The following is a 24,232-nucleotide window of genomic DNA, read 5'->3' on the forward strand; positions in this document are numbered from 1 at the left end:
GACCCCTGAAAAAGACCCCCAGAGGGCAGAGTGTGTGCTCCAAGGAGAGGAAACACATAAATAAATTCCAGGAACTGCTTATAACAGACACACCTGTTCCAGGAAAAGTGATGAACACATATGCTTTGACTATATAAAGCCTTTGTGAATTGTACTGGAAGCTGCGTGCACATTAGGTGGAACGATTCCCTGCATGCCTGATGGCACATTGAAGAATACTTTACTTAATAATCAAATTGGCATTGATTATTATGTCTGCATTTTCATGGCATCTCAAGGGAGGATACTGTTGGGCTTCTTGGCAACCTAGGCACACTGTTGGCTCACGTTCAGCCAGCTGTCCACCAACACTCCCAGATCCTTCTCCACCACGCTGCTTTCATGGAACCGAAGAACGGTTTGGGTTGGAAGGGATCTTAAAGACCACCCAGTTCCAACCCCCCTGCCATGGGCAGGGACACCTCCCGCCAGATCAGGCTGCCCAAGGCCCCATCCTGGCCTTGAACACCTCCAGGGACGGGGCAGCCACAGCTTCCCTGGGCAACCTGTGCCAGTGCCTCACCACTCTCACGGTGAAGAAACTCTTCATGATGTCTAACCCAAATGTTCCCCCTCCAATTTAAAGCCATTCCCCTTTGCCCTATCACTCCATGCCCTTGTAAGAAGTCCCTCCCCATCTCTGTTGCACGCCCCACCTTCGCTCTCCCCCAGGACGAGCAGCACCACCCGCAGCGCAGCGCAGCCCCCCCGCGCCCCCAGCGGCAGCGACGCCTTCGGGGCGGCTCCGAGCCCGCCCCCCGCCGAAACCCGCGGGGCGGAGCCGCCGGAGGGTCGCCCGCAGCCCCGGGACGGGCGGGAGGTAAAGCGGCGCTGCAGCCGGAGCTGCGCGGGGCGGGCTCGGAGCCGCTTCCAGAGGGGCTCAGAGAGGGGAGCGGGAGAAACGGGCGCGTCGGCAGCTCGCTCTGCGGGGAGGGGTGCGGGGCGTGCAGCAAAGGCCCTGGGCGAGCCGGCTGTGCGGGAGCCGCCCGGGGCAGCCCTGCCGCCCCCTGCGTGTGCTCCGGCGGCTGTGGGCATCTGCGTGTCTGTGTCTGTCTGCGTGTGCCTGTGTGTGCGTCTGTGTGCCTCTGTGTCTCTGTGTGTGTACATCTGTGTCTGTCTGCATGTGCCTGTGTGCGCATCCGTGTGTCTGTCTGCATGTGCCTGTGTGTGCGTGTCTGTCTGTGCATCCGTGCGTCTGTCTGTCTGTGCAGCTGTGCCCGTCTGTCTGTGTGTGCATCTGTGTGCATCTCTGCTCGTGTGTCTGTCTGTGCATCTTTGTGTCTGTGTGTGTATGCATGTGTCCGTCTGTGCATGTATGTGCCTATGTGTGCGTCTGTGTGTCTGTCTGTGCTTGTGTGTATGTCTCTGTGTGTGTATCTCTGTGCGTATCTGTGTGTGTGCATCTGTCTGTGCGTCTGTGTGTTCATATACCTCTACATACACAGGCTTGCACGTATCTGTACACTCACATAGGCGCTCCCACCATGGTTATCCCTTACAGCCCATTTGCATCCCACAGTAAAGAGACCATTTCGAGAACACTAGCAGTGGTTTTCCTTCCACCTTTTCCTGACGTTTCTCACATAAGGAAATCTGTTATTTATGTTCACAGGTCGTGTCAGATTCTCCAGAGAGAAGCTACTCAGTGCTTCTGGAAAATGGCAGGTAAGAACAAATACTGATAAAAACGCTGTTTACTTCAGGCCTGGGCACACTGGGCTGGAAAGCTGCCTGGCGGAAAAGGACCCAAGAGTGCTGGTCAACAGTGGCTGGCCATGAGCCAGCAGCGTGCCCAGGTGGCCAAGAAGGCCAACAGCATTCTGGCTTGGGTCAGAAATGGTATGGCCAGCAGGACCAGGGAAGTGATTGTGCCCCTGTACTTGGCACTGGTGATGCTGCACCTCAAACCCTGGGTTCAGTTTTAGGCCCCTCACTACCAAGAAAGACATTGACTTCTTTGTCATCTGCCTCCTACAGTCAAAGGTATCTTCTGGTTTTCTTTCTGCCTCCAGGAAAAAAAGTCTTGATAGTGTATGCACATCAAGAGCCCAAGTCCTTGAACGGATCTTTGAAGAGGGTTGCTGTGGAAGAATTGAGCAAGCAGGGCTGCACTGTCATGGTGTCTGATTTATATGCAATGCAGTTCGAGCCAAGAGCAACAAGAAATGACATTGTTGGTGAGACTAGCCAAAATACACTTTTATCAACAGTAACAAGACAAACTTTCACCTTGTCTATCCTGCTGCATTAATAGCAATCCAGAACTATGCTGTTAGGTGCACTCCTAAAAATAGTTGCTATTGTTTTGCACAAATATCCCTCAACTAACAATATGCAGCTTTTATTTTTTTCCTATTAGCATTGACTAAGAAATGTCAGTGTAGAAACCCAATAAGTATAATCTCTATTTAAATAAATCTGATCACTAGAAATGACCCCTCAATCAGAAAAAATAAAGTATCTGTATAGTACAGATTTGTAAAACAGCGTTTGGCCTTTAAACTAAAACGAATGAGGGAAAATGTTATTTTCACAGTATTTGCAATCTGTGCAGAGACGTTCTAAGAACTACCTTCTCTTAACAAACAAGATAATAAATGCTTTCTGCAAGTTAGCTTCAGGCTCGTAAGTGCTTGGGCTTTTGAGTTGTCTTAGCACTTCCTGACTTCCTTGGTAGTATATGATCACTAAAAATGACTAGATGGTGCAGTTAAGATTTGAGAAAAACAGTGATGCTCCTGTTAGGCTTATGGGATATTTTCACTATGCTATTACTAGCTTTCATCCGCAGTATTTTTCCAGGTTAGAAAATACAAAGCCATAACATAGTCAAGATGCAGCTGAGATTCATTCAAAAAGAAATAGCCCAGGTCTAGTAAAAGCTATGGCAAAAACAAGAAGAAACTTGTTAATGACCAGATGTAAGGATTTCTAAAAGTACACTCCTGAAGATGAACCTTGGCTCATAGTGACATTACTGAGAGGGAAAAATGCATTAGCACACATCCATAATTGGTCTCTGAAGCCCATTTCTCATGTGTGAGAAATGCCTTTGGATACTGTTCTCTGACTTGCTAGTCGTTAGTTCATGAGGCTGCTGCCTCTCTCTTCTGATACAAATTGGTGGTCTACTAGTTGAATCAGCAGAATGATTGTGTATGTCCAATTCAGACATACTTGAGTTGGCTCATCAAACTGTAGTGGAGTCAGGAGAGCTGGCCAGTAGTTGTTACCCAGCCCCTGCTTGAGTTTTGCAGTTATAGAGGCTGAAAAAGGCTGACTACATAGTGGTTTCAGTAATCTCTAAGGAAGATTCTCTAAATCATCCACCTGCATCACCAGAGTCTAGGTCCAAGCTTAGGTCCTCTTAATACACTTCATATGTTGCTACAGAAGGTGAGTGTTTGTACTCTGAGACACTACATTTCTCTCCAGTTTAAAATCAAATCACCATCAGCTGTGGTGATGCGGAATATCCACAAAAAAAAAGGGGGGGGGAGGAGCAAAGTAGGGAAAAATGAAAAGAAGTAACTCAATTTAGAACTGTAGATTGCAACATGCATTTAATTCTTATTTGGCTACAGTGACAAAAGCAGGAAAAGCAGTGACCGTTCACTTCTACCCACAGGTTGCTTGCACAACTCAGAAGAATTTAACTATGGCATGGAGACATGGGAAGCTTACAAGAGAGGAAGTTTGTCCAAAGATGTGATTGAAGAGCAAAAGAAGGTGCAGGAAGCAGACTTACTGATTTTTCAGGTCATTATTTTAAATTGTATTAGAAGACTTAAGGGCTAAACAATAAAAAGGTAACAGTGAGAAGACTATAGATTTCATTAGGAACATTGAATTTAGCCAAAGTAAAAAGAGGCTGTAGGTCTGTCATCAACACAAACCCATCTGTATCCAGTGTAGCAATTTTTTGCAGGTTTTTGTGATATATGTGAACATTAGAAAATATAAAAAATACAAAATTATGTGTGAGCATTATTCATGTTAGGCTGAATTTTTCACACAAATAATGGCTCCACACTGGCATTTTTGGGGATTAGGAAGGCATCTGAAATTGGAACCTTAAAATACCTAAGTAGAATTCACAGCTCTGCTTCCCTGAAAAATAAACATTCACAAGTAGTCTGGTTGCATAGGTTTTGTGAGACCTGGTCCTTATGCTACCTGCACTCCAAAGTAAATGCATTGAGCAACTTGGACCAGAAAGTATTGAATGCAAAACAACACTGTAATTCTCAACAGGAGAACCATGTTATCAGGCAGCCTGGTACTATCCCTTCATCTTAAAGTTCACACAAAGCAAACATAGAGCTACACATAGAGATGTGTGTAAGGGCTTAAAGTGGCCCTGCTGAGTTATAAGTTTGGGAAATGGTAACAGACACCAGACCAACAGCTCTAGGAATAAACATTTTATCTCTAAGTAATAGTACAGAAACAAATACAGATCAGTTGTACAGTTATCTGGGTCACTACAACAGCAAATTCAGTTGTTCAGCAGTATAATTACCCTGAAATGACAGCAATTTCAGTAATTCACCAGTAGTGGGACAGACTTAATATTTGGATGCACAAAGATGTACATGACCACAGTTGTCAGGCAGGCCAGCAGGGAGTAGGGCAAGGCTTAGTTTCTGGGTGAGCAGCTGGAGCCAGCCAGCAGGCTCTAGGAATTTGGACTTCCCCCACCAGACTGTCCTTGTTTATTGCTGAGTTGCGGAAGCCCTGTCTGGACTTGCTGACTGATGTTACACCCCCATCTCCACTCCCCTCTGTGCCAGGTCTGTCCTTGGTGTCAGAAATACTGTATAAGGCAACACTAGCCCCACATTTCTTTGTGTGTCTGTGTGACTGTTGCCTTAGGCATAGCCCGTATATATATTGCACTGTCTGATTCTTAATGAAATTTAGGATGTGACCATGTGTCAGTTAAGCATTCTGCTGTAAGTATTCTTCATTACACACTATTGCTTCCGAGATAAGTATAGTAAAACATCCCCTGAAGGAAGCGCTTGCTTTCTACTTTCTGTTTGTAGACTGTTGAGAAGAGCTTAATACATTCTGGTGCAGAGTGAAAAAAAAAAAAAAAAAAGAAAGAAAGAAAAAAAAGCCTCTGAAAGACACCATATAGTAATTTAAAATATACTACAGCTAAACTGTAGACCACTTCTAGAGGTAGTGCCCAGTTTTCACATTGTTTCCATCTTGAATTAGGCCACATGTGGATAAGCTTTTACAGAATTTCTTCTTCTGTACTGCAATGTGTACAAAGGCTTAGGGATAGTGATGCATCCTGGAATAAGAGTCCATAAAGCATTCAAGATGGTGCAAATAAGACATGACAGCTTTAGGCTGTAGTCCCATGGGCTAACCGGAGGATCTAGAAACAGAGGATCCTACTGTTAAAGAAGTTTTCTTCTCAACAAAGTGATTCAGGATCACCATGTCAGCAGGGTGTGAAATTAAGTCTTTCATCTTTCTTAAGGTTCCATGGCATTTGTCAGCAGGCTGTCAGATCAGAACTGATCGCCAGATGTCAGTCCTGGCAGTAAGGCTGTCTGCATATATTTTGGCCACATCTTCTGTTAGATCATTGCTTTTGCATTTCAGCAATAAGAGATGCAATTCTGTACAGTCTCAAGTTTAAATTCAATCACACCTTCCTGCTTCACCATATTCCACCTTTAATTTGTGTGGAAGCCCTTACATTCACCATGGTTTTAGTGTGCTGTAGATGCTTAGGTATGCACCCAAGACTACTACAAACAGAAAGAGAAGCATAGTTACTGCCTCTGCTGACAACTGGAAGAAAGCATGTACAAGATCTGAACAGATTAAGAGAATAGTATTTTGCCTGTAAACCACGCCTAAGGATGGCCTGGACTCTCCCCTAACAAGGTACTTTATGTTTTGCCTAGTTTCCCTTGTATTGGTTCAGTATGCCAGCAATCATGAAGGGCTGGATGGACAGAGTCTTGGTCCAAGGATTTGCTCATGAATTTCCGAACTGCTATGATTCTGGTTTGCTCAAGGTATGTTTCCGAGATAATGTTACTACAATCAAGATTTGTGCAATGGTCTTGAAGGTATTGGTCTGTCTTTTCCATCCTATTTGTTGAAAGCTTTCACTTTACGCTCTGCTGAAGTAATGCTTTGGTAACGTTTTCTTGTTACAACTGTCTGAAAGGTAGTACAATCAGGAGGAGGCAGTGGTTCCTAAAGACTTAAGCAATCTCCTAGAGATTTTTAGTTGGCCTACAAAATAGGCTTTATAATTTGGTAAGCGTATCAGAGTGCACTGGGATGGTATACAGTTTGCAAACAGTTAAAATTGATCCATTTCCTAAAAGGATAGTCTGTCATTCTTCCCATCACTGTAGGATTGCACAGACCTGTAATGAGTGGCATGCTAAAATAGGTGACAAGATTCCTGCCCTAGGATTAGGTGTCAAAGATTGCAATTAACCTATAGAAATTAATCAGAAATATTAAATACTCAGTGCGTGGGCCTGCCACCTACCACCTACCTCCTTTCAGCCTTTTCTTCTCTGTAGATTATAAATTAGGAAAGATCAGTATCTCTAGATGACCATTCATACATTTTTATTCTCCGTGGCACTGGGAATATCCCTGGGGCTGGGGAATTTTGACCCACTGTCTAGGGGATCTTATTTGGTAAGAACTAAGGCATCCAGAAATTATGATATAAATGTTTGGCTTGGAAGGGACCTTTAAAGGTCAACTCCTCCAACCCTCCTGTAGTGAGTAGGGACATCTCCAACTAGATCAGGTTTCTCAGTGCCCCATCCAACCTGACCTTGAATGTTTCCAGGGATGGAGCATCTACCACCTCTCCAGGCAACCTGTTTCAGTGTTTTGCCCCTCTCATTGTAAAAAAACTCTTCCTTGTATCTAGTCTAAATCTACCCTCTTTTAATTTAAAACCATTACCCCTTGTCCTATCACAATAGGCCTGGCTAAAATACAAGCAAGCCCAGGTTTGAAGGGGGACTGTACCATTCAAGAAGAACAGGAATAAAGCTATTCTCACTAACAAAGTGCTTTACAGCCAGATTTTCCCAAACATTGCAGAGGGGAGAGCAAGAGTCAGCCCTACTTCATACAAGGGTGTCAGATACACAATTCCTTTTTGTTCTAACCTGTGTCTGCCCACCCCACAGTCCGCCATCTAGTTGTATGTCATCAATCTTTGCATCAGAGCTGCCAGTACACATCAGGTCTGGGAAAGAGGAGGACACCACCTCCTCTGAAAATATATGCTGTCCAGGCTTCCTGAATATGTCTTGAACTATTCAGTCACTCTCCTTTAAGCATGCCTAACTCAAGTGCTGCTTTCTTAATTCTAGAACAAATTAGCCCTGTTTTCTTTTACCACTGGAGGAACCAAGGAGATGTATGCAAAAGGAAGTATCAGTGGTGATATTCGCTATCTCCTGTGGCCCATGCAGGTATAATATATGATTATTTGGTTGTTATTTGTTTGCCTTAATTTTTATTATTCCAATTAATTTAATGGTTGTATTATTGTATATTTTATATTAAATATAATAAGAAATAATTAAGTTGTCAGTTCCAAGCATCTGCACGCTATAAATTGGGCCCTAAAATCCTGAGACTACTTTAAAAGTCCACAGAGTTTTGAAGTATTTTTGTGCCTCTTGCTCCAGACTGGAATCTGCAGAAAGCTTATACTGTCAGTCTTTAAATTTCTGTGGTGTTCTAGGATTTCTTTTAGCAGTGCAGAATTTCTTTTCCCCATAGCTACCTGACTCATGTAAGATGGAGGTAGGAGGCGAGCTACGCGTTATCCCAGCATTAATGGTTAGCATGTCTTTTCTTATTGCTATTCTTCAATCAGAAGAAGCAAGCATGCTATGAGAAATTTAGGTGACAAGGCAAATTGTGCCAGCTACTCTTGATATAATACAATGGATGTGTTTAAATTCTTCCATCTCATATGCATTGTGATTACCAGCTGTCTGTCCTTAAGTAGCACCAGAGCAAGTCAACATAACAAAGAACCTGAACCACAACCATCAATTCAGAAATACACAGAAAAAAGGCACCAGCCTTTGTTCAAGATCATTTGACTAAGCTAGAGGTAAAAGGTTAGAAAAATCTTTAGAGGTAAGTAGATGAGAAACACACTGCAGTTCAGGAACAATCTGTGGAGATCCAAACAGTACAATGAATTTTAGGCTGTCCCTGATTCTTGCAAATTTAATAGCATACAGCAGCTAAAGAGAACAGTTCTGTGGATTCAAATAGCACTTAAAAATAAATTCCACAGAGGAAAAGAAATTTAGTTGACCTTATTTTTCAGTGCATTGTACGTCATTCTGCTTAACGCCTAACCTTCAACAGTGACTGCCAGGATAGGTAACAAACCTTTGCAATTTACTCCCTTCTCCTCATAAATGCACAAGTTTAGAAAATCTGCCTTATACTGGGTCAGAGAAACAGTTTCTGATTTGAATTTTCCACATTCTTGAAATCAAAGTTAAAGACTATCTATTTCCTCAGGCGTTTCTTTGTTTGCTTTGAGTCCAGCATGGAATCATGCACTTTTGTGGTGTCAAAGTCCTTGCACCCCACATCTGCTTTGCTCCAGAGTATGTCTCTGAGGAGAAGAGGATGGAGATGCTGATTGCCTGGGCTGAGCGTCTGAAGACTCTTTGGGAGGAAAAACCCATAAACTGCACTCCTGAGTGGTATTTCAAGTAATGTTCAGGTACAAGACTACAGAAAAATTAATTTTTCTCCATTCTTTTTTGTGTTTTATCTCAATATCTGAATTCTAATCTCCTAATCTGAATGTATTATAAGTATCTTGAGTACTACAGCTAGCAGCCTAACTGACAATATAGCATTTTATCTTTATTGATTCCTGGGAGATTCTGTTCAATGATGGGTGCAAAACTGTTTGTGAAGAACTATCCTCGCTCATATGAACATTTACATCCTGCCTTCAAGTGTTAATAACAAAAGCAGTATTTAATTACAGATCGTGCAGTTGTTGCTTATGAAATAGTAAATTGCCAAGTTTATTTTAACACTTTTTGTACTGGCAACCCTTTTTTTTTTTAGTTTGCAAGGGAATATACTGTCCATACTCAACCTTGCTACTGCCAGTCCTGTTCTTTTAAATGAGATATCTATACTTGTGCCTTTGGGCTATGAAGCCAGGTCATGAATAATGCAAAAGGATGTACAGTTCACAGTGACTTAGCTGGGAAGCCTTGTGGACAGCCTTAGGCTTTTCCACATTTACAAAGCAATATTAAAGAGATGACAGATAACCAGAAAAGGAAAAGACAAATATCATATAGCAGTATGTGCGTGTATTGCCAGCCTTTATAGAATGCAGCTCCCATTTGTAAAGAATGTAGTTTCCTAAAATCAAAGGGAGTTCTCTATTTTTGTTACCCTAAATAGACACAAAAGAGGAATCCTATCCATTCCCTGTCTCTCCAGCACCTGCAATGCCTGCCCAAAAATGCACAGAAGCACTGTCTGTCTGTGAGCCAGGATCTAGTAGGACAAAACTATTATCTAGCTCTTAACACCCACGATTTATACTTTGAAATTTACTGGGATTTTTTTTGTGCTTGAGAACAGTTAACCCTTTTTGTGAATATGGCAAAGGGTGAGTTTCTTGCTTAGCTGCACAATTTCTTGCTTTGATCAACTTACTGAACAGCTGGCTTTGCACTTAGATATTAAAAGAATGTGGCCTAAATCAGAAATGGTCTTCTGAGTCACTGTCAAATGACACTTAGGCCCCTGTATACAGAGCACACATCTGCTGTACATTCTTTGTAGCAGTTTTTTCATACCCCACCCTTATGTTTCTTTAAGGAATATTTGGATAATAAACATGCTGAGCCTGGATTCTGGAGTGGCAGCATAAGCTCATGTGCCAGACTGAGAATTGCTTCCATGGGGAGTCACATGTTCCTGTTTGTCACTGTATGAAGCAAAAGGCCACCTGTAGCAGAGACAGACCCCTGGGAGCAGTGCTTCTCTAAGCTGTTGTGAATGTCTGCTCCAGTGTGAATGAGTCAAGGTCTTTAGGTTACACAAGCAAGACATTTTCTTTGGCTCAGTAATGCTTGTATGGGAAAAAGAAGGTGAAGGGGAATAAAATGGAAAATGTTATATGTGTAACTTGTGGGAAAAGCAGATTTTTGCCAAGAGGACTTAAGGTAAACAACTTTAAGTTACCTGAACAGAGACTGAAGGACAATGAAATATTAAAATTGTATGACAGATGAATCATCCATATGTTCAGTGTGTTCAGTTACCAAACTGTTCAAGAAAGAAGGAAATGGATATGAAAGCAGAAGTTGCAGCTGTTGAACCAAAGCTTACTGTATTGGATCAATCACAGAACTTAGTGGATTAAGTGTTAAATGGAAAATCTCAGACTGACCTATATAATGAAGATACACTTCTCAACGCTATTTGGCAGATGCGTGCCAGCTCCCACACACATGGTGGCATTAAGTGCCTGTATTAGACTGGATATTTGTAACGTAAGTATACAAGAGTGGTTGTGCTAAGTCAGAACAAGGCTCCTCCAGCCCCAGGGTTTTGCTTCACAGTAGTTGTAGGCCAGAAAGAGGAAGTACTTCCTCAGAATACTGTCCTGGGCTCCAACTATATTTAGCTTGGGGGATTTCCTGAGCTATATACACTTTCTTTATAATTACCAAGCCAAACAGATCTCTGTTCTGAATGTTGTTCAGTCTTCTCTCAAATTCATGCCAGCTTGAAGCAGCCAATATTTTTTGGCAAAGTTTAGTAGGTCAAGGTGTGTGGAGGGATCCTGGGAAAGGTGAAGCACCTCATTCCCAGTAGCATTTTTGGTTCTTCCTAGTCAATAGTAAATGATCAGTCCAATCCGTTCTTTTTTGTGGCGCTTAGATTTTTGTAGGTGTGGATCACCCCCTCTCCTAAATAATGTCCTTCCCAGGCTATGGAGTCCTGCTCAGTTGCTCATCCAAGAGAAGGCACTGGCTTTTGGTCTTTGAGCCTCTCCGGTCTCACTATCCCATTACCTAGAAGAGGAGACCAGAAGCACATGCAGAGTCAACTCCACGACTCTTGGATTCATATGATTTTCTTCTCTTCTTTATCTGATGTATGATTTGCTTTAGCTAATGTTTTTATCTGTTGTAATGGCCAGCTCTGGGGCCATTATTCTATATATCATTTTAGGGTATTTTTTTTTCCTCACGTGCACCCCTTTACATAACTTGAATTTCACTTCCTGTCTCGTTGCCCATTCATTCAACTATTTTTCCAGAACTCTTCACAATATATTTTACTTGCATCTCCTCCTCTGAGTAATCTGTATCATCAACAAACTTTCACAACCTCATTGCTTATATTCTTCTCCAGATCATTTTTGACAGCTCACATCCCTGCACTTGTAACCTCCGTCTGTTCCAAGGGCTGACCATCTACTGTTGCCCTCATTGTCCTCTCTTTTAAACAGGTCTCAATGCCATGACCTTCTTTCTTATCCTCTACCTGATTAGTTTCTTTAAAAAGAAATTTGATATGAAACTTTGTCAAAAGTCTCTTGCAAATGCAGATAGACTATAACAGCCAGATCACTATTCTCCATATGCTTTAACTTCTCCTAAATAAATTCTTCAGGTATGTCATTACAATTTGAAAGTGACTGTATAAGGATATACGTGATGGGAGGGGATGAATAAGAAACATTATTCAATTGTAACCTTCCATGGTCAGTCTCAGTTCTGCTCTGTGTAGTCTATTCTCATACAGAAGTTGTTCCACGTACCTTATAATTCTTGTCACTTTCCTTTATTTCCCACCTAGCTCATCTATATCTATTCAGAAAAGAGGTAGTCAGGGCTGTGAGCTGTATCTCAGCTGTGGACACATTAACAGGTTAAACCACGCTTGCTGAAGGGTGCTGTTCTTGTGCTTTGGAAGCCAGTCAGCTGTGTAGTGACAGTGGGTGCTGAGCCAAGAGGCAAAGTCCTTGTCCTAACATGCTTTCAGTGCCTGCTGCACAGCACACTGTGCAGGGGCGCCTGTGTGTTCTGGCACATGACTTTCAAAACCTGAAGGGAGGATTTTACCATGTAGCAAACCAATAGAGAGTGGTCTGTGGTTAATAAGGAAAGAGAAAGGCAGTGGCAGTGTTAGTTTCTTGGTAGTACTAGAAACATTACAGACATTTTGATGTAAGGAAGGACTGCCCTGCTGAATCACATTATGCTAAAGACCAAATGCAGTCCTGTCAAAACAGCATTGATTTCATCAGAATAAAGCTATGATTAGGTGAGTAACTTGTAGCTGCATTTCAGGAGGGGGAGAAGGGGAGAAGAACAATATGCTTTCCTCTTGCATTTAGCCTGGGGATTTAGTTTTGGCTCCTGGTGGTGCTCCTCTCCCACTCAATTTCAGGCAATGCTCTGGTCTTTTTCTCTGATAATTTGTTCCAAAAATCATAACTGTTTCTTTTATTTGATATTGTGGAATGGCAGGTGAAACATGCTTGCAACTTCAGAAAAACACAGGGAAACAAGAACCCGGAATTAACATTTCAGCATTGACTCATCTCCAGAGCTGGGAACTTCCTGGGTGAGGGATGTTCCCTCACCCAGTGGAGCCTTTAGTCAGCAACAGCCACGGCACCATTACACTCAGGTCCCACCAAAAAGCAGGTCCCTGCAGAGCTCACAATTCATGTGAGAGGTGGAGAGGGAAAAGCCTCTTAAGAGACACCTGGCAGCCAACTGCAGCTAAAAAGGAAGAAGCAGAAAAACTTAAACCCCTGTAGGAAAAGCTCACTGCAATATAGCCTTCAGAGTTAATACCAGGAAGATACTCCTGTCCAAAGTCACTTTCCCCTTACAGCACAAGCTTATTGAGATTTAATTTCCATTTTTAGCATTAATTTTAGGATTCATTTTAGATAGGTAACCATTCCAGGGAGGATTTGTCTAGCACTGTGAAGTTTTGACACTTTATTTATCAGCCCCTACAATTTTTTTGCAATAGCGCAACAAAACCTGCATATTTTACATACAGCAGTTTTCATCCTACTGACAATAAAAACAGCTATATATGTAAAAAAAAATAAAATATGTAGAATTGTGTTTACATTTTTTTCCTGCAAGTTTCAATAAGATGGCTGAGACTTTTAGGACAAAGTAAGTGAAAGTTGGATCAAGATTAGTGAAAGTTTACATTAAAAGAAAACTACTGGACTTATTTTATTTTCATTAATAGTAAAATTGAAAAATTCTGCTTACATAAATGCATTGCTGTGAAAAGGATTAAAACCTTACTGGCCTTATCATCCAGTTCAGGATAATTCTGATTGAGAAGAAAGGAAGATTAAGAGATTCCACCATAAATTCAGATTGCATTTTTGGATCAGTTTATTTTCTCTATTCATTTTGAGAAGGAATGTCATAACTGGCAACGCTGACCTCTAAGCACCAACAAATAAAGGCTAATTTCTGTCCTTTTTTTTTTGCCTAGCACTTGTTGACAAATCACCACTGAATGGGACTGAAGTGTTTTTAACCATGCAATTCTTATTGCCCTGCCTTCAGCCACATACACAATGCAAAGTTCAAAAGCAAAAAAAAAAAAAAAAATGCCACAAAACCAAAACATCACAGGGAAAAATAAAGGATGAGTTCTGTACTTGGAGAGGGCCAGAGGCCCAGAATACATCATCATCACACACCAGTGCACCTATGTAAACCTCAAAGGCCTCATGATACTGAATGGAATTCTTTTGTTTACTAGTGTTTTGTTTGAATGTAACAGGAATAGGACAGGTACAAATATAGCCTCAGAAGTCCTCCACAGCTGAGGAATCCTGTCCATGAAATCCACCATGGGGCCTAGCACGGAATTAAATCAAACCCTCTGTGGCCATTGTGTTCTTTCAGATCTACAACAGTCTGGGACCTCAGTTTTTACCAGGAAGCAAGACGGGGCTCCTGGACCACTTCCATTCTCTCATCACTATCAAGCTTGCCTTCCAGGTTCAGAAAGGCTCCCTCCCTTAAACACAAGTTGTGAGCTGCCGTTGCTCTTTTGGTAGTGCCAAGTAGTACAGAGCTGTAAACACAGCATCTGCAGAGCACCATAGGGAATGCAGCAGTTCTCCTGAATTGGAAAAGTCTTGTCAAAGAGAGCAGATGCCCATCATCGCCATCGTTTCACTGCAGAAAAGGCAAAGGGATCAGTTTTTACATATGTAAAGAAGCTGTATTAGCCGTTATTTCTACATTAGAACAGTTTTCCTAATTAAAATAATCATAGAATCACAGAATGGTTTGAGTTAGAAGGGACCTTAAAGATCATCCAGTTCCAAACCTCCTGCCATAGGCAGGGACACCTTCCACTAGGTCAGGTTGCTCAAAGCCTCATCCAGCCTGGTCTTGAACACCTCCAGAGATGCGGCATCCACAACTTCCCTGGGAAACCTGCGCCAGTGCCTCACCATTTCACAGTAAAAAATTTCCTCCTAATAATAGAACACGTTAGTTATGGCATCTTCTTTGTTGTTAGGACAACGACAAACTACAATGTCAGAGATGCCCTAGACACACCTGTTGTTCACAGGATGATGGACTAGATCATAGGATCGCAGAATAGTTTTGGTTGGAAGGGACCTTAAAGATCATAGAATCAGTAGGTTGGAAAGGACCCACTGGATCATTGAGTCAAACCATTCCTATTAATCCCTAAATGATGTCCCTCAGCACCTCATCCACCCGTCCTTTAAACACCTCCAGGGAAGGTGACTCAACCACCTCCCTGGGCAGCCTGTTCCAGTGCCCAATGACCCTTTCCATGAAAAATTTTTTCCTGATGTCCAGCCTGAACCTCCCTGGTGGAGCTTGAGGCTATTCCCTCTTGTCCTGTCCCCTGTCACTTGGGAGAAGACGCCAGCTCCCTCCTCTCCACAACCTCCTTTCAGATAGTTGTAGAGAGCAATAAGGTCTCCCCTCAGCCTCCTCCAGGCTAAACAACCCCAGCTCTCTCATCCACTCCTCATAAGACTTGTTCTCCAGCCCCCTTACCAGCTTCATTGCTCTTGGACACGTTCCAGAGTCTCAACATCCTTCATCCTTGTGGTGAGGGGCCCAGAAGTGAACACAGTATTCGAGGTGCGGTATTATCAGTGCCAAGTACAGAGGGAGAATAACCTCTCTGGACCTGCTGGTCACGCCGTTTCTGATACGAGCCAAGATGCCATTGGCCTTGGCCATCTGGGCATGCTGCTGCCTCACGTCCAGTCGGCTGCGAGTTCTAGCCCCTCTGCCATGGGCAGGGACACCTCCCACTAGATCAGGCTGCAGAAGACCCCATCCAACCTGATCTTGAACACCTCCACGGATGGGGCAGCCACAGCGTCCCTGGGCAACCTATGCCAGTGCCTCACTACCCTCATCGTGAAGAAATTCCTTGTTATGTCTAGTCTAAATCTCCCCCTCTCCAATTTATACCCATTGTCCCTAGTCCTATCAGTACAAACCTTTGTAAACAGTCCCTCCCCAGCTTTCCTGTAGCCCCTTCAGGTACTGGAAGGTCACTATTTGGGTCTCCTCGGAGCCTTCCCTTCTCCAGGCTGAACAACTCCAACTCTCAGCCCGTCTTCATACAGAAGGTGCTCCAGCCCTCTGCTCATCCTTGTAGCCCCCCTCTGGACCCATTCCAACAGCTCCATATCCTTCTTATGCTGAGGATGCCACAACTGGACACAATACTCCAGATGAGGCCTCACAAGAGAGGAACAGATGGGCAGAACCGCCTCCCTCGACCTGCTGGCCACGCTGATGCAGCCCAGAGTTTTTATAGTGGTCCTTGTAGGTTACTATATCTGCTGCTGGAGCCAGGACTGTTCTCTGTCACAGTTACTCTGTTCACCAACTCCTGCCTCCGCCCTTCCTGAACGAAAAGCTGCTGCTTCGGCACCGAAATCATCGTGAAGAAACGCATTTCCAGCGCGCACCAGGCTCCCCGCCAGCCTCAGTAAAGGCGGGCGCGTTAGCCGACCCCTTCCCGGCAGCGGCGGCTCCGCACCCGGCAGGGGGAGGCGGTGCTTCCCGGTGCGGGGCGTGCGTTGTGTCGCACCGACGTCACTTTGCAGCCCCGGGGATAGCAGGAGCGCCGCGGGAGCCTCGGGCGAGCCCCGGCCGCTTCTTCCGCTCCGGAGCGGGTGGGACGGGACCGGACGGGACCTCCTCCCGCCGCTCCGCTGGGGCTGAGAGGGCGCATCCGCACGGCCCCGCGCTCGCCCGAGGGAGGCGGCAGGACGGAGGGAGAGCGGCCCGCGGCCTCGGTAAGGCGGGGAGCGGCGGGAAGGGGGGAATGGAGGAGGGGGTCGGTGGAAGGGAGGGAAGGAGGGTAGATGGATGTATGGTAAGGAGGGAGAGCGGGTAGATGGATACATGGATTGATGGAAGGGAGAGAGAGTGGGTGGGAGAGTAGATAGATGGGTGGATGGATGGGGGGAAGGTGGGAAGACGGAGGAAGGGTGGGAGAGTGGGTAGATGGATGGATGGTAAGGAGGAAGGGTGGGATGGAGAGAAGAGTGGGTGGGGGGATGGAAGGAAGGGAGAGAGGGAGAGCGGGTAGATGGATGCATGGTAAGAAGGGAGGAAGAGTGAGAGAGGGGAGGGAGGAAAAGAGGATGGATGGGAGGGAGGGAGACCCGGGCTGCCCAACGGAAACCGAAAGCGCCGCTGCCGGGCGGCCCGGGTCCCGGGGGGCGGCCCAGACCAGCGCAACCCGCTGTCCCAGCTGGGAGGGTCGCCGGCCGCAGGGACCCCGGGGCGCCGCAGCGGGGAGAGGCGGCTCAGGCGGGCAGGAAGCCGCCGGGAGGAGGAGGACGTGTCAAGGCAGCCAACGAGGAACTAGGCCGGAGAAAACCCGCGTGAGGCTTTCCTGGCTCTGCGCCTCCCGCCCGGGCCGGCTCCGCTTCCCGGGGTGCCGCTGCCCGTGCCCGTCCGCAGGCAGGGATACACGGGTTTATGGCCTAAAATGGAACCGGCTGCGACACAGTTGTAGTGGTACAAGCGACAGACACCACCCTGCCTCCTTTCCCCCCTTCCTCTGCTCCGGTCCTCGGAAAACTCGTGTTTCAGCAACGCCTTTGCTCCCCTTGCCACGACTCGTCTGTGCATTCCCATGGGCTGCCTCCTGTCACCTGCTGCTGATCCCACACAGGCCTTTTCTTTGCCATTTCCAAAAGAAAAAGAACATGCCATCAGCAGAGAAGCCTTAGGAGAAGGGAAAGGTTTAAGTGAAGTGTGTTTCGAGAGTTACAGCGGTAGAGCTTTTGAAACGTCTTCCACTCATGTAGTGAGTTTTGCTTTGGCTACAAGAACCCTTCCATTTATCTTCCATTACCCATATGATTCCTGTCTGTTATTCCTTTCCTTCCTGATTGATAACTAAGTGGCCACAAGCTTTGGTGCTTGCAAGTTTGTTCACCTTGTATCTCATAACACCTCTCGGGAACTGTGAGTACAATCAGACCAAAAGGGCTACGATTACTGTGTGACTTTTTCATATTTCCATGCTAATGTATTCACCAATCCTTCCTAACGACGGAGGCTACACAAGAGCTACATCAAATTGGTAACAAATCATCAGAGTGGAGTAAACCACTTCTGAACGGCCATCGGGCCCAATAAACCCAATGATCAGGTCATGATTCTTGGGAGTTTGTGTGCCCTTCGTCAGTCAGAGATGAGAACATAACCATGGCGTTAAAAAGAAAAATGCCACGAACCCACTTATTATACTTTTGTCTCTTTCTAGAAAAAAAACCAAACACATTGGTGAGCAAAAATCCCTTTTTTCTAGCAACCATTGTTCAAAGTTTTCATAATACACGTTGGCACTTGTTAAATACAAACCCACCCTAATACAGATGTTTAGAGTAACATATTAAAATAGTTGCTCTATAATCAGTCAAGTAACCAGATGAGGACTACTCCACAGAACGCAAACTGTAGAAGTAAACATAGCTTCTCTAATGTTAGGCTCAACCAAACTACATAACTTTGGTTCTCTTAACCACAGATACATAATGCATGGACTGGTTTATCATAGGTACTGAGCATACATTTGAATCACCATGTAACTCAATAAAAAGCAGTTAGCTTGGAATGAGCTTAGGCCTTTGAGCTTCCCTGCTCGATTTCTTTATCATCTGACATTTCAAGGTAACATCAGCCAATACCTCGTGTTAATACTGAATTAAATAATCTTCACTTAAAAATCTGGCTAGAGAGTGCTTTCTTGTGACATCCATCCTACAAAACCTCTGGATTTTAAATAAATCTTAAGATCAAAGAGCTTCTACTCAGGGTACCTCACTACTCGATAACAACAAAAGTAGTAGCATCCTAATAAGTATCGCATGCCCAAACAGAAGGGTTCCTTCTCCTCTTATGAGAAAATTCCCCTCTGTTGAATCTTCATTTCAGCAACTATCTGATGAATTCAGAAGTTATTACTTCTGAATTTCCAAGCCTTCTGGTTACAGTAACTACATCTGCTTGATAAGAACAGGTATTAGCAATGTAAATAGTAACAGGGTCCTATATTGTTGCGCTTTGAGGCAGGGCTGTTTTTCATCAAGTTATATAGTATTGAAGGGCAGCCGCAAGCAATCAATAGTATTCGTGCAGCTTTAGAGATTCAGCATTCAAAACCACACACTTAATTTGCATTCACAAGAAAGGAAGTTTTACAAGAATACTCTTGCAATTCTTACAAGACTGACTGCTAAATAGGTGCCTGATTACTGTTAGCCTAGAAAATTACCACAGACATATTACTTTGAACCAGTTCTTGAAAGGGAGACCCTAGATAAAGAAACAAGATTTTACTTCATGCCATGGTGAAGTCTGACAACTGAATTCAGGCCTCTGTACCAGTGACACCCACCTCATCTGCACAAGTCGGTAGCATCACACCAAGAAAGCAAGAGAACCACTACCAGAATATTACAGGGAGACAGAAGCTCGCCTATAAGAGCAGTAGTTGATATTCTTGGCACTGCTATGGGTCATTTGTTGCTCAACTATTTGATTAACTGTAAATAAGTTTTTAAAAGTCCAAACAAAACACAAAAAAACTCCTCTCCCCTAACAATTATTAAGGGTAGCAGAGCTTACCTTCTTACAAAGTGAATGTTGCCGTATCCTCAGTCCTATACTCAGGCTAGCACTTCAGTGAAACAAAATCTACATCTCTTCGAAGACAGGAGAGCCAAAGAAGAAAATTCTGAAGAAAGCACACTGCTTCAGGTGCGGAGAGGATTTTCCCTGTCTATACAAGAACAAATCATAGAGTGTATATGTATGCATACTTGGAAGAGGAAACTCTTGCTTTCTTTCTTCTACAGGCACAGCCTTCTTTTTCCTCCAGTACGTTTACTCTTCTCTTTTTTGACTTGTCAGTGTTCAACTGACCAGACAATTTGCAGATCTACATATAAACATCTCTCTTCCCTCAGACACCTACTTCCTACAGACACTTTTCCTACCTTTTTCATTCCCAGGCTCCAGAAAGAGGCTATGGTAATTAGGCTGCAGCTGATGGCCATAACAACATTAAGCAATCTTTTCGATTAGAGATTTGATGACAGATGCATGGTAATTCACAGGAGTTAGCAGTCACTTGTTGGTCTGAAAAATTTAGCAATCCTTTTGCTATATTATTTAGAGCTCTTAATTACCTGAATGAGCTGATCTACTGCAGCTGCTAGTAGCACTTTGAAATAGTGCTTTTCCACTAGTTCTGTGTGTCGGTGTCATAGTCACCTGAAAGGTATGAAAACTAGGTGGTCCTGCTAGTTGCTTGAACTTTCTCTTTGCTCAAACTCTTTCTTTATGTGATGTATGGTGCTTAAGATAAAAATTCAGGGAGGAAGAGAACAGAGCTTGTGGCTTCTGCCTGGGCTAGCAATGCAGTTTGCTGGCATTTGCCAAAGGTTCTGGCGATCTAGGTTCCTTTTAAGGTGTAGCCTCCTGAGAGATCACCACAGCTTTACCAAATGCTTAAAATTATTCTGGCATCCACTGGGGTTTACTTATCTACCTATTTCACAGACTCTCCAAACTCTCTTCTTCTCTTGGTGCACTTCAGAGATACTGCAAACCTTCACAATTTCTTTGTCCTTCTTCTTTTTGCGGGGCTGGGGAGCCACAGTCCTTCCTTGCACTTGTGTCCTTAAGTTCAGACAGCTGTGAAAGTTTCCCACAGAAGCTGAGTTCTTTGTTTCACCCACTAAAGACGCCTTTTGTTTATTTGTTTTAAGCTTCAAACAAACCCTTTAGAGCTGGATTTGCAAAGATGCCTAAAAGGTAGCTTAGAGTTATATAAGTATTTGGGCACCTGACAGCCCATGTTCAGGCAGCTTAGAAAGTGAGATACCTGTCAGAATCATGAAGCACTACCTAACTTTGGGACCATGGCCATTTTTTTTAATGGGTTTCACTTTTTGCACGTGTGAAGTGTAGGGACAGTGCTGACCTACTGCATGTTATATGGATAAAAACTATTTATTTAAACAGCACTTTGAGATCCACAGGTGAAGAAATGATTTTACATTGATTTGGATGTAAATGGATTGACAGGATAAGTCATTGGCATCTTTAGGTCTGATCCTATGAGGACCACAGCATCTTTGGTTTCAAACTGAGGCCCTTTGTTCATAAGGGTCATGAGAGTACACATTTGTGTTCTATTCCTTACACAGGTGCTTATTTAGTGGAACAGCTAAATGCTTTGTGTCGACGCTTTCTTTCCCTCTTTTATACTACAGGTCCTGAAGCACTGCTTGCTGTACTTGATTTAGTTTTAACTGCTAAGCCACAAAGACTGCAAACATGTCTCTGGAAGACATCCACATGAACATCCAGGATTTGCTTGAAAAAGAACGATTAGATGCTGGAGGATTTGGAACAGTATCTTTATGCTTTCACAAGAAACATGGATATGTAGTGTTAAAAAAAGTGTATACAGGACCCCAGCGCACCGAGTAAGTTACAGATCTTAGTTCTGATTTTTATCCTTCAGTTAGTCTAAGGAATCCTCTAAATTCAATGGAGATAAATCTAAATAAAGTGCAGTAACTTCAGGTCTTTGGATCCTGGAAATACTGTATGTGGGGAAAATACTTTAAAGACCATACTAGCAGCTGTCCTGCAAATTTTCCTTTTTCCCGCTCAGAAGCCAAGTTTTTCAGTTTTAACTCATTGTTCCAGTGAAGTCCCTGTTTTCTGTTACAAGGTCAGCACTACTGCGAGTTGTTAAGAATCGAGGGCATCTTGCACACTTAAGGAAATGCAGGAACTCAGTGGGCGTGTGATATTTTCAAGCTTGCAGATCAATTTTCAATACAGTTGTCCAACTGTAAATGTCTACTAAACACACATGAGCTATCAGCAGAATGCCAGTCCCACACGTATAATACCAAGAATGTAATCCTCTCTCCCTTGAGAAAAGCAGAGTGTGCCAAGCCCACGAACTAAATTCAAGTCTTGAATTAGCTGTTGATTTCAGTGGATTCAGGTCACACTGCAATGCTGCTGTCTCAGAGGCTTGACAATCCTTAAACTCTCCCACAAGTCATCCACTAGAGAGAGACAAAACCCACGTTCTTCTAGTTTGAGCTATAATAAATAATTTAAATGAGTTGTTATTTTGCCAGTGGAAAGTGAATGAAGAGATTTTAGTGGTCTGCAGACTGACAGTGTGGGGTGAACACAGTTAAAATGGACAAGCCTGTCTGGTTTATTTTTGGGGTTTTGTTTCTACTTTCTCACTACATGGGCTTATAATTCCTTGAAGGCTTGAATGAAAAGTCTTAGGCAAATTTACAGCTAATGCAAATGAAACAGCCACTTTCTTTTCTGGTGCTACAGAGGAACACAGAGGGAGAAAAGAGTTTCTTTTTAAGTCACTGGGTAGGAAAGCATTAGCAAGCAACATACTCTCAAGATTTTCCTTACATCCTTTTGTCCTAAGACTAGAAAAGGAGCAATAGTAAAAAGAAGACTATTTGATATGATGGGTACCATCCTTCTTTAATACCCTTAGTGAGCTCCCAGCTGTATACCTGTGACTACTAATGCGTTGTAGTGAGGTCCAGGTTTGAATTCATCCTAAACCAGTAGTTGTTAGTAAATGTTATCATCATCCTGTATGTGGGTGGATCCTCTCCAATAAATCCATATTGAACATGAACACGAATACCAGCCCTTTGAGAAGGAGGCCTGTATACAGTTTCTTGTACAAGAAGTAGTGGAGCGTGTCTTCATCCTCCTTCTTCAAAGGCTCTTTCAGCCCTGCCTGTCCAGAACTCACCGCAATTCAGGGATTTGGAACATAAACAACCAGCAGTGCACCTACAAAAAGAATGCTTGTGCACTTTCTGAAAAGCAGGCTTTAAAATCAGGGTGAGCAGACAGCATCAAGGCAGTTGAGACGTGAATGTAATTGGTCATCAATTCAAATACAGCTGAAGGTTATGGTTCATCTTACAGTGACTCTAGGGATGTTGATGTTTTTTGCCATTGTTTTCGTTATGAATCAACAGCATTTTTAGTCCTAATTTCTTTCTAGCCTGGTATCTAAGTTCAGTGTAATTTCTGTTTGACAGATACAATGCATCCCTCCTTGAAGAAGGCAAGATTATGCGCAGACTGCAGCATGACCGTGTGGTAAAACTCATAGGTATAATTTTGGAAGACGGAAACTACTCACTTGTGATGGAGTATGTGAACCGGGGGAACATGATGAAAGTGCTACAGAAAGTGAGCAGTGAATTGCTTCATCCCTTGCCACTCCTCAGGGCTGATAAGATGCTTGAAAGGGACAAGATGTTTCTGCTGTCTCCAAAGAAAGGAGTCTTTATTTTCTCATTCTCCTTTCAGTATTAAAGAGCCCGCGGCAGCCCTGCCTTCTCTAGAGACAGCATAGGACAGCTAGTGCTCTGCTGCACATCACAGAGGCACGGACTGCAGTTTTAGGTTCAGAATTATAGAAGTGTTCGTGGAGATATGTGGAGAATTTGCTAAAGAAGAAAGCTTCTGTAAATATAAGAGTGAATCTAGAATTACTTTAATGCAACAATTTAGATCCAAGAAGGACTTGGGTTCTTTTTTAGCCTGGCTTGAGTAGAGGTGCTCTTGGGACTGAGAAAGAAATGTTTTTAAAGACTGTTTTCTAATTTGATGATTGTAGTAGCATTTTTTAAAATGGTACTTCTGTTCTTTATTTTAGCTCTCACTGCCTTTGTCAGTGAAAGGGCGTTTTGTGCTGGAGATCACAGAAGGAATGCTTTATCTGCATGAGCAAGGCTTCGTACACAAAGACCTAAAACCAGAAAACATCCTTGTGGATGCAGATTTCCACATTAAGGTACTTGTTGGAATGTAAATGCAGAAAGCTGATGGTTTGAAGAACTGTTGAAGAATGCAGTTCAGCTGCCTTGGTTACTGTTCCTGATTGGCAGATGAACTCCTTTGTAGGCTAGCAACCCATTGCTAAGAGAGTGTAGCAGTGGATCAACGAAATATGGTGATCTATAAACCCCCTGAGCCTGAGATTTGTATAATCTCTGTGTTAGAGAGTGTTTGATTGCCTTGAGCTCAGTGATGGTGATGATAGGGTTGTGTCTATGGGTAAAAATCAGCGGAATACCCAGTAAGGCAGATACCATGGTGGGAGTCTGCTGTAGACCACCCAGGCAGGAAGAAGAGGCTGATTATATATTTTACAAGCAACTGGGAGAAGTCTTATGACTGCTCACCCTTGCCCTTGTGGCACACTTCAACTTCCCAGCTGTCTGCTAGAAGTAAAATACAGCAGAAAGGAAACAGTCTAGGAGGTTCCTGGAGTGTGTGGAAAACAACTTCCTGACACAACTGGTGAGTGAACTACCTAGGGAAGGTGCCCTGCTGGACCTGTTGTTTGTGAACAGAGAAGACCTTGTGGGAGACATAACAGTTGGAAAACGCCTGGGGCACAGCGATCACAAATGGTAGAATTCTCAGTTCTAGGAGAAGTAAGGATGGGGGGCAGCAGAACAACCACCTTGAACTTTGGGAGGGCAGACTTTTGGGATAGTTGA

At 43.6% G+C, this 24,232-nt stretch overlaps 2 protein-coding genes across 12 annotated transcripts in view; both read left to right on the forward strand.

Moving 5' to 3' along the window:
* Nucleotides 1-759: 759 nt before the first annotated feature.
* Nucleotides 760-13,735, forward strand: NQO2 (N-ribosyldihydronicotinamide:quinone reductase 2). Of its 9 annotated transcripts, none has more exons than XR_008448463.1 (8): nt 760-859; nt 1,652-1,704; nt 2,052-2,216; nt 3,668-3,798; nt 5,970-6,083; nt 7,419-7,520; nt 8,684-8,803; nt 13,600-13,735. XR_008448463.1 is itself a non-coding variant. In XM_054058220.1 (8 exons), exons 2-7 carry the CDS (start codon nt 1,698-1,700, stop codon nt 8,794-8,796), a joined length of 693 nt encoding a protein of 230 aa, XP_053914195.1. In that variant the 5' UTR covers nt 760-859; nt 1,652-1,697; the 3' UTR covers nt 8,797-8,803; nt 13,600-13,735. The 9 variants fall into 9 exon arrangements, 6 of the variants coding, with proteins under 6 accessions (XP_053914195.1, XP_053914193.1, XP_053914192.1 ...); XR_008448462.1 differs by lacking the exon at nt 13,600-13,735 and adding an exon at nt 11,048-13,587; XR_008448461.1 differs by lacking the exon at nt 13,600-13,735 and adding an exon at nt 9,931-11,041.
* A 2,502-nt stretch (nt 13,736-16,237) lies between these two features.
* The window catches only part of RIPK1 (receptor interacting serine/threonine kinase 1), a 28,522-nt gene continuing 20,527 nt past the window's right edge, over nt 16,238-24,232 (forward strand). Inside the window, exons 1-4 of one of the 3 annotated variants that reach the window (XM_054058213.1) lie at nt 16,238-16,420; nt 20,921-21,136; nt 22,760-22,913; nt 23,383-23,520. In XM_054058213.1, the coding sequence (XP_053914188.1) occupies nt 20,985-21,136; nt 22,760-22,913; nt 23,383-23,520 (444 nt within the window). In that variant the 5' untranslated portion in view covers nt 16,238-16,420; nt 20,921-20,984. Of the gene's footprint in view, nt 16,421-20,920; nt 21,137-22,759; nt 22,914-23,382; nt 23,521-24,232 lie in introns of those variants that run through there. The other 2 variants (XM_054058215.1, XM_054058214.1) reach the window with 2 other exon arrangements.

Source organism: Cuculus canorus, chromosome 2 (assembly GCF_017976375.1).
Source record: "Cuculus canorus isolate bCucCan1 chromosome 2, bCucCan1.pri, whole genome shotgun sequence".
Classification (NCBI taxonomy): domain Eukaryota; kingdom Metazoa; phylum Chordata; class Aves; order Cuculiformes; family Cuculidae; genus Cuculus; species Cuculus canorus.

Excerpts from the sequence above, each read along its gene's own strand:
- NQO2 (XM_054058220.1), top strand. Across the intron at positions 2,217-3,667 it reads AACAAGAAATGACATTGTTG|GTTGCTTGCACAACTCAGAA; the intron begins GTGAGACTAGCC and ends TTCTACCCACAG. Across the intron at positions 7,521-8,622 it reads ATCTCCTGTGGCCCATGCAG|CATGGAATCATGCACTTTTG; the intron begins GTATAATATATG and ends CTTTGAGTCCAG.